The 10,537-nt window shown below is 33.9% G+C and overlaps 2 protein-coding genes across 2 annotated transcripts; both read left to right on the plus strand.

The window, feature by feature from the left end:
* Positions 1–2,246: 2,246 nt before the first annotated feature.
* Positions 2,247–5,954, plus strand: LOC149560787 (putative disease resistance protein RGA4). Its single transcript, XM_089824813.1, has one exon. The coding sequence runs from the start codon at positions 3,047–3,049 to the stop codon at positions 3,983–3,985; it is 939 nt and encodes a 312-aa protein (XP_089680939.1). The 5' UTR covers positions 2,247–3,046; the 3' UTR covers positions 3,986–5,954.
* LOC149560788 (putative disease resistance protein RF45) lies at positions 4,014–5,845 on the plus strand. The gene is made up of 2 exons (XM_089827685.1): positions 4,014–4,031; positions 4,124–5,845. Exons 1-2 carry the CDS (start codon positions 4,014–4,016, stop codon positions 5,843–5,845), a joined length of 1,740 nt encoding a protein of 579 aa, XP_089683811.1.
* Positions 5,955–10,537: the final 4,583 nt, after the last annotated feature.

Consider the following 10,537-nt stretch of genomic DNA (forward strand, 5'->3'; position numbering starts at 1 on the left):
AGCTCTATATGAGTTTGAACCTAACACAAGGGTCTCCATACACTATCCCCTCTATGGCTTAAAGCTATATATTCTCAATACATAAATTTAATACTTATCTTGATAAGCTTATATTTTTGAGGTTTTTGACTTGGTATTATTGTCTTCCTTCACTTTATTTTCACACCATATTGTATGCATCACAAAACCCCAAATAGAGTTAGATTGTCATAATATAAAGCATAATAGTTATCTAATTTCTAATAATTATAGTTGCAAGTTATTTATTCGTCAATTTACACATTCTTAGATCAAAATCATATCAATATTTCTTATGCAGATACATGAACATTGGTTGATATTTGTCAATAAAAAAGTTTGAGAAAATTTGAAATTATATCTATCATAATTAAAGAAGATACATACATGCAAATAAAAGAACCCACTTAATGAAATAGTCCCAAGACCACTATATGGCCATTTCAAATTTCATATTCAATAATTATGATTGTATAAGTGCTTAATTATGTAGGGTCTTACACAACCCTTAATATGGCTACAAAATAAGATGAAACATTTTTACAAAGTAAATATTCAATGTATTTGTCAACTAGCCAAGCTTATATTAATCAATAGATTTGTAAGTATTTATTTTATTTTATTTTATAGAAAGATGGTATATTGATTGTGTACATTTCAAAAAGACTAGGTTCTCCACTTAAGAGAAGAAACAATTATTAGAGGCATAGGGAGATACAGGGAGGGATAAGGGGAGAGAGTTTAAGGAGAGTGAATAAGATGAATGGTATGAAGAGTGAAGAGAGATCTAGAGAGATGCAAACTTTGATAGTCATAAAAAATAGGGGGTTGATAAATATGAAGGGAAAGACAAAGAAGAAGGAAGCGGGAGGAAGACGAGAGAGGAGAGAGGAGAGTGGGGAGATAAAGATATAGAGTAAAGATATTTGAAGTGACGGATATTATATAGATAGATACTTACATAATATCAAAGACAAATAGAACAAATAGAACATAGATACCTAGTGGCAAATTGAAAATAGAGGTTTTAAAATAAGATAGATGTATGGACATAGAAAGGAGTGTTTTAAGAAATATATAAAGGATATGGAGGTAGACAGGGAGTATGTGTGAATTATATATATATATATTTCAAATATCTAGGTTGTCCATTTCGTATAGGAAATGATAGTTAGAGGGATAACTAAATATAATTAAAGATAAGGAGAGAGTGATTAAGATGAATAATATAAAGAAAAAAAGAGAGTTGAAGAGGTGAAGAGATTAATAACAGTAAAAATAGATATGAAAACATAAGAATGGACAGTGTATAGAAGTGTATAGACAGATGAATCATAATAGAACATCAAAGTGGATGATAGTTATGAAGAGACAAATAGAAGGGCAATGAGAGGGAGAGAAATACAAAGAGGGGAGGGAGATAAAGAGAGAATGATAAATATATTTGAGGTGATAAATGGATAGTATATAGATAAATAGATGGATAGAGAACACACATAGATTAAATAAAAAAGATATAGAGGAAATATGTTATAGATACACATGAGCCAATAGTAAAGAGGGGTAAGGTAAAATAGAGATAGGGACAGAGAAAAGAGTATCTATGTTTGTGAATAAGAGAGATATAATGATGGGGTGGGAAAGTAGAAATGAAGAATTTATAAATAACTATTAAAGACTATCAATTTAACCCTTGCACCCTTAAAAGTACAAGTAGTAATTAAGAATATTTATTATTTTTCAAATTATATATGACTGGACACAAATAAAAAAATGCCCGTGACACAAAAGGACGAAGCTTACAGCGAGGATGACTTGACATAAAGCAATCGTCACCAATTTACTGACACGGTCACATGGGGTGGTAAAGTACTTTCATTATCAATGAAGGACAACCGCCCACTCCATGATTTTACAAATCCATTACTAATTATGTTGATGGAGAATGAAAAGGATAGAAATGACGTGATTGACCTACTGCCCATCTTAAAACTAAAGCGGGGAAATAATTAGGTCCAAATGATAAAGCCAAAATTATTCAAGAAGAGAATAATTTATATCGCGAAATGGTTTGAGTACTTTTGGAGTGAAAGCAACATGTACATTTCTGATTTGTACATGTGTTATCACACTTCTGCTTTCTGTACGAAGTGGATCCAAATATCGCCCGATTCTGCAATTATAAGAAACAAATTTCCCCTACTAACACGGGGCTTCGTCCGCAATTTATACTTGATTTTTTTTATTTAAAGAAAACTATTTAATACCTTGTAGCTTCTTGTCGAAGTGAATAAATAAGTGACAATTGCAGAGAGCACCAGTACAACGATTGTCTCACTCTCCAATAGGACATTCACATTGTTTTGTTTTGTTTGCTGTTTAGACAATGCTGTAATCTACATTAATTCACATAAAGATGTGTGAGTCTTCACAACAAGTTCTCAAATTTCATGGCTCATGCTGTTCTGTTTGCGCGTTTGAACTTTGAACTGACTAGTCTTGTGGTTGAATAGACAAATCGAATACGATGGCCTTACCATCTTCTCTAAGGCGAAATTAAAGTAATTAGAATGAATTCATAGTCCACATGATGAAACCAGAATTCTTAAAAGAAGAGAATAATTAAAGTACAAGCGATTAGAATTTACTTTGTTCGACAATTTTTAAAGTAAAAGAATAACTTCGGCCCTGGGACGCATAAATAGGAAGAGAACAATAATTGAAGTAAAAGCATTTAGAATAACTTGGGGCTCCGGAAGCCTGAGAATAAGTTTTATTTGCACTTTTATAAATTTACTTCTTGCCCTGCTCTACTCACATTCATCCCAGCTTGGTCAGATTTTCTTAGTTGAGAAGTGCCATCAAATCGTCAGAGTTCATAAGTGTGTCTGAGAGTCTTAAAGTTGCACCTGTGTACTCCATAGTAATATTTGAGAGCGGTTCAGTTTCTCAGTATTTAACGTAGGAAATCTCAGGATTATAATAACATAGCTTCTCAGTTGTAACTGAGCATTCCAACAAAAAAAAAATGGAGTCTGCAGTGGTTAGTCTTGTGGTTAAAAAGCTGGGTGGGATGCTGATAGACAAGATAAATGAGGAGGCTTCTCTTGTTCTAAGCTTCACAAATGAGTTGGAGTGGCTGAGGAAGAAGCTGACAGACATAAGTGGCTGTCTCAGAGAAGCAGATGTTCAAGGTGCACACGACAAGACCGTGAAAAGCTGGCTTCTTGAAGTTGCAGACATCGCTCTGGATGCAGAGGACATACTTGACGAATGTTCTGTTCAATATCCAGGTACTGCTTATATTGATGATGAAACCCCCCAATCCTCTTCCTCTTCCTCTTGTTTCTGTGCTTTCAATTTTCGTAAATTAGGCTTTCGCCATAAAATGGCACGTCGCATAAAGGACGTGAAAGATAGACTGAGATCCATTATGAAAGACGGAAAGAAGCTCAAGCTTTTTAGGGATCTGGCTGCTCGTCCAGACCAGCCCTCCACAATTAGTACATTGCAAGATTTTAACTTGACAGGGATATGTCTCATGGAGATTGACTCAAAACCGGTGGCTATTCAGCCCAAGGTTGATGAAGTCCTCCACTTGCTGGACGACCCTTCTGCTCCTGTCATCGCCGTCGTCGGTATGGGCGGCGTGGGGAAAACGTTCCTTATGCAAAATGTTTTCGACAGAATAAAGAATGAGTTTGAGAAGTCAGTGTGGCTTTCTATTTCTCAGACTTACTCCATCAGAAAGTTGCAAGCTGACATTGCCTCGGAAATACAGTTGAACGAGGTTATTTGTGGACACGTGACTGAGGGGCAGGCGGCAAAGCTGATTCATGACCGTCTAAAAAGGACAGGGTGTCTGGTTGTGCTTGATGATGTTTGGAGAGCAGCTGGGGAATATAACACCCTTCCAAAGTTGATACGTGCACTGGGCATTCCACTGGGGAGTAACACTAGTGACTGAAAAGTTGTGGTGACCACACGAAGCAGAGATGTGGGTGCAGGCTTGGGTGCTCGTGTTTATGAGTTGCACCCCTTGTCCGAAGAGGAGAGCTGGAAGCTCTTCTGTGCTTTTGCTTTCCCTGACTGCCACCCAAACCAGCCGCCGCATAATCTTGAAGAGATTGCCCCACAAGTTGAAAAGGAGTGTGGGAGATTGCCCTTGGCTGTTAGAGTAGTGGCAGCGTCTCTGGCGGGCGATAGATCGTCAACCAAGTGGGAATCCAAATTGAGGCAGCTGAAAGCAGTTGTATCTCATAGCGAGGATCCAATCATGCAGATTCTTAAGCTGAGTTATGATTCTCTCCCTGCTGATCTTAAACCTTGCTTTGCATGTCTTTCCTTCTTTCCAGAAGATCAGGAAATAGTTTCTGAAAATCTCATAAACCTGTGGGTAGCGGAAGGATATGTGCCCAAAGGAGAGGACCAGCAAGATATTGGATGGAAGTATATATGTCATCTACAAAATCTCTGTCTGGTCGAGAGAGGAGTCATTTATGAGCCGACATGGGGACTGTTTACAGTGCATGATTTGTTGTTGGATTTGGCTATTTCCATATCAAAGGAAAGCCAGTGTGTATTTAGTGCAGAGGAAGCCTTGAAGAAAGATCCAACCGTGCAAGGGAGTAGCAGGTACCGCAGGATTTTAATGGCCAAGAAAAGCATAGGCGATGGTGATGTCAATGTGTTGGCAAGCAACAGGGCATATTCTGCATCACGTCTTCGCGCCCTCTCTTTCTCAAACAATGAAGGCATTGAAAACATTCCGGCAATGTTGCTTAGCAGTGCGAGAGTATTGCGTGTTCTTGACTTGAGTAGCACTAACATCACATCATTGCCTGATTGTGTTGGAGATTTGAAGCTCCTCAGATTTTTGAATTTAAGAAGGACACATATCAGTGAGGTCCCAGAGTGTGTTAAGAACAATAAGAGTCTTCTTTTCCTTGACATTTCTGAGTGCGGGAATCTAGAACGGTTGCCTGAGTGGATTGGTGAGCTCAGTTGCCTGCAACATCTACATATAAAGCCTGCAGGGGGAGAGAACAGGTTCAACGGATTGATGCCCAAGGGGATATCAAAGCTGGTGTCTTTACAGGTACTGGGCACCGGTGGCGGCAACAAACTATCCGTTGAAGAGAATGGCCCATTCTTAAGGTTGGACCATTTTGTCAATTTAGTCAGCCTCCGTGAAGTGCGGATAGATATTCGTCACGAGGCTGAATTGAAAAGCATAGAAGATGGGATCCTTGCCACGTTGGTGAAGATGCGTACTCTGTCAATATACAACTGGGTAGAAGGTCATGTTGATGAAGAAGGTAATCTTCCTCCTCTATCAGAAAACATGTTAGCTATGAAGGATCTTGAATACCTTTATCTAGAGAGCTTTGCAGTGCCAAAGTGGATATGTCGCTTCTCAAATCTGAAGCAACTGAGTTTAAGCGAATGCCATTGTATTGAATATCCAGCACTAGAGATGATGCCCAACTTAATAAACTTGGACTTGTACAAGAATAGGAATTGCAAGGCATTGCCAAAAGGGTTCGGCAAGCCTGGGGGGTTCCCTCAGTTGCGTTATTTTAAAATTGATAGGTTTGGAGTGCTAGAGGAATTGCCAGAATTAGAGGATGGAGCAATGCCGCACCTTGAGATACTACAAGTTGCATTCTGTGACAATCTGAAGAAAGTTCCAGCAGGATTGGAGCTCTTGAAAAGTCTGAAAGAATGTGACTTTTCCAGCACTGGAGCAAGACATATGTTTGAGGAGGGTAGCGAACTGTGGAACAAAATGAAAGCCAAAAACCCCAACGTTAGAATCTGGCAATAGTAGTGCAATGGGTCGAGTTCTCATTGGCATGTCATTATCGCATCCACTAAATTATAAAGAAGCATAGAAGTGTTTAAGGTAAATAAATGTATTTATGTTTGAAAGGTCACGTTAGTTTTAAAATTATTTAATGTAATTTATGCGAATAATTTGTATATTTTAATAGTTTTACTAAATTAAATTAATATAAAAGATTTGTTATATCTATCAAAAAAATATTCAATATTTGTTATAAATTGATTCTTATGGATATTATTTATTTATTTAAAAATAATTTAATTTATATTAAAATTATCTTATTTTATTTTTTTTAAAAATATTTTATCTTATTTTAAAATGTTGACTTCATTTTCATTTAGTTAAAAATAATTTTATTTATTTTTATTTAAGATTTATTCTATTTTTAATAATAATTCAAGTATACTTTAATTTTTATATGTATATGAAACTTCTTGTCTTATTATTATTAAAGAACACTTATAACTATAGTATTTAAGAGAATTAGTATAGATAAATTTAATATTTTATGTTAAGTATTTAATAATTGAAGAATTGAAATTTTGTATATCACAAGTTATCATCACACACTAAGAGAAGAATTAAGTTTGGAAAAAAAAAAAGAAGTCAACTTTGACTATTTAACACTTGTAGTCTGGGAATTAAGCTTAGTGTGTGATGTTTAAGCCATTCCGTTATTTATATGATCAACAAAGTTAGCATAAATTGAAGAATTTAACATGTAAGCTTATATTTGTGTAGAAGAATGACTATAGGCATCATGCCTATGTTCGATAAAATTTATATAGTGTTATAGATAAGTTACAACTTGTTTGGTAAAGGTTGGTATCAAACCGATATACATGGAATAATAACCAAGAAAAATGGTAGAATTTTGACTATATCTTATTGGACAACATGAATTAATATCATCAAGCTTGGGATATGATAGATTACTTGTTCGTGCACATATGTTTGAGAGTGATGAGCATTTGGGTTATTCTTGAAAGATCATTGTTGTTTGATGTATGGTATACTTTACTTGCAATTAACTTTATTGACGAAGGAAGCCTATATTTTATCATTGAAAAATATAATATTAATATTTTAACATGTGGGAAAATTAATGTAATGGTTATATGATGCTTATAAAGGAGTGTATTCCATAGTTAGGTCTTATGTAGCTAATTGTGCATTTGAGAAGCTCTAACAAGACGACCTAATTATTTATTTAGAAAAAAGTATAAAGAAAATATGTTTTTTGTGTTTGTTTTAAAATGGATGGAATGTATGGTATGCATGGATACATATGATGTGAAGTTGGATATTGAGAAGAGAAAAGATGATGTTGGTTGATCAAGTGGACTTCAAGGGAACTATTTTAGCAAGTTACAAAATCAATCAGTTCATTCTATTGGCTATGTTATCCTGAAAGGTTATCTTTCACACTTATTGGAGCATTTATTTAGTGAGACTATTATTCCTTTCAACCTTTTCCAAGGGTATAACCTTCTAATAGGGGTTTAAGGTCTCCTAATAAGGAAATTCCCTTTAAGAGGGACTGTTATACTAAATAAAATATATTTGACTCCAAATAGTGTCACAACCTTTCACAAGGAACTTATATCTTAGTACATTATCTTTTGGGTACCATCCCCACCATGGTTCTCCCTCTAATGATGGGTTTTCCTTGTCAAAAAGTCATTATGTTATCCTCTATGGTTTCTTGTTATTGTGCATCATTAACTTTTAACTATTGGAGATCGAATTTGTAAGTTTGGATTTAATTATATCAGTCACAATTGATTCACCACCCCATCTCAGTTTTTTGTGGATTTTACTTCTAAATAATTGTTATCACAGCATCAGGTACTCTTTAAGAAGGAATCTTAACCACTTAAGGAGATCTAAAATGGCTTATAGAAAGAAGAGTCCTTAATTTTATGGTGATAACTACACTACTACATTTAGCCCCATTTTTCACATTAATTTATAATGGAGAGGGAATATTTTGTGAAATTGGTTTTTTTTTTTTTTCAATTTCACCCCGATGTCGTCAAAATTCCAGTGATCTAGATTGAGACCATTGGATTTCAAAAAATAAAGGGAAATTTTTAAAAAAAAGGACAAACACCAAATCATTTTCAAAGTCAACTAAGCACGAAAGGCACTAATCGAACACAATCTTTGAGCATAAATTTTTCTTGGCAGTGACTTAATGTTACAAGTCAACATATCATCGACATTACCTAGATAAGTGCATGAACTGCCTCAAGATTATGTGATTTGAAAATAAAATTGCTTGAAACCTAATTTATGTGATTTGAAATGAAATTATTTGAAATCTAATTTATGTGATTTGAAATGAAATCGTTTGAAATCTAATTTAGGTGATTTGAAAATGAAATTGTGTAGCTTGAAACTAGATTTTATTTCAAAATGGAATTGCTTGAAACTAAAAAAGATCTGTACAAAATCACCATCAATTTCATCTTAAGAACATTGTAGCCATTGACACATTTGAGTAGCACAAGTTATGGTACCAATCTTTCTGGGATGACTTCCTATCAACACTAAGTTATAGCACAAACACAACCCCCTAGTCTAATTGTACAAGATTCTCACTCTCATTGCATTCATATATTCATTTAGTATCAATTGACCCTGATTATATATTTTTTCTCTAGTTTGTGTGGTCTTGATTTATAAAGCTAGGTCATATTTTAGAGTCAGTGCAAGAAGTTGAGTGTCACTTTTGGCCAAAACTTGGAAGTGCTTTTCCTATCTTTAGATTTTCTTGTCAAATGATGGTGGGATTTGAGGCACTTATAGTTTGAATATTGGAAAATTTTAGTAATAGAAATTGTAGTGCCCAGAGTCTACTTTTTTAATATGTGATTTATTTGAATACTTATATGACAAATTTTTTTATTTTGAATGGATCTTTAGAGGCCACATTTTCAAAATGTTTGTTTCAGGACCATACCATGCTCGTGTATGGACACCATAATTTGACACAACTAAATGAATTTTTGTGAATCCTTTTTTAAAAAGTTACCTGACACACCAAAGATTGATGAGAATATTTTTTCTTCATTTTTTAATGAACTTATTTTTAATTAATTTTTAATTGATAAGTAAGCTAATTTCTAAAACCTCTCATGTACAGACACCATTATTTACTTAAAATTTAACTTTTTTGAATTGTTTTTTTAACTTCAAAAGAATTGTGTGAAGATTTATGAAATGCAAATTAATTTAAGAAATATCAAAAAAAATTTAAAAATTCAAATTTTAGTGAATCTCACTATTTTATGTTTAGGTGACACTTTTGATTAATAAATAATGCAAAAATAGAAAATGAACTCATAAGACTACGAAATTTAAATTTCTAAAATCAAAACAATAAGATTTATAATGGGTTTTTTTGTTAAAAATTTTGATGAGGAAGATCCTATAAAAATTCTAGCAATGCCTGAAACTGTCAAATAATTGCCTTAGTCAAATTTTGATAGATAAAGGCATAGGCTTGGTCCCACCAAGCCTCTACCATGCCTTTCCACAAGGAAAAACCCGATGCCAATGGGAAATTTGTGCTAATGACTTTAGAATTGTGCACCCAATTTTTAATTCAAAAATCAATTGCTCAATTGTAATTTAGCCATTTTAAGAATTGAGTACCCGATAATTTAAAGTATTGGATACTTGATATTAAAATTGTGTACCCAATCATTTAAAAATTGGGTGCCTGATTCATAAATTGGGCACTCGATTATTACATAGTTGTTGGGTCCCAAAATCTGACCCACAAAGCACTAAACAATCATTGCAATCATTGTTTGATAGTCCTGAGATGCAACAGTGAATTTATGTCATATTATTTTACTTTCTTGTCATCGCTTGCAATTTGCAAGCTCTAATTGATTTGAATTCAAATTTGGTGCAAACATGGGACCAAAACAATGAAGAAAGAAGAAAATGAATGTTCTGGTAGATGAGAAGATTGCAACAAATAAACAGAAGGAAGCACAACATCAATGAGAGAGAAGACAAAAACTTAGAAAGTTGTACACTGTTGGGTCTTCAATTTCAAATATTGTTTCAAAAGAGAAGGACATTGAGGACACCATGATGGATGAAGAGGCTAAAGAAGAGAACCCAATACAAGGAGTTTCAGGTACATATTCTAATCAAATATTCAATACATGTGTGTCTCCAAACCCTCAAATTTATTCTCGTGACGAAATTGGTGATTTTGTATAAGCAGGTTATGATTTAAATGATTTAGGTTTTCTTCATGAGAATAGATTTCCAAATTATCATGCACAACAAACTCCAATGGAAATGCAAGCCACAAAAGAAATACAAAGAAAAAATGAAAATGAGATTCAAATTCTAAATAACATTAAAAGTGAAATGCCAATTGAAAACAATAATTATATGAATGTAGACATGGAAACACCAAGTACTGAAGAAACATGTTTGAATGATACTAAAGTGCATGAACATTTCTATTTTTCTAATGATGTGCTAGATAATCTTCATGGATTGGTTTCATGGAGACAGATTAGGACACATGCTAATAGATTATATATTATAATAATAAATTTGGGTTTCAATGTCAATTGATGTTGCAACTAATTAAAATGTCTAAAATGCAAAAAGTGATGAAAATGTTAGGAATGAATGCAAAAC

The sequence above is a fragment of the Cupressus sempervirens genome, chromosome 4, assembly GCF_028749045.1.
Source record: "Cupressus sempervirens isolate cs-2001-9-10 chromosome 4, ASM2874904v1, whole genome shotgun sequence".
NCBI lineage: Eukaryota > Viridiplantae > Streptophyta > Pinopsida > Cupressales > Cupressaceae > Cupressus > Cupressus sempervirens.

Coding starts and splice junctions, on each gene's coding strand:
- LOC149560787 (XM_089824813.1), top strand. CDS start 3,047: ATGGAGTCTGCAGTGGTTAGTCTTGTGGTTAAAAAGCTGGGTGGGATG.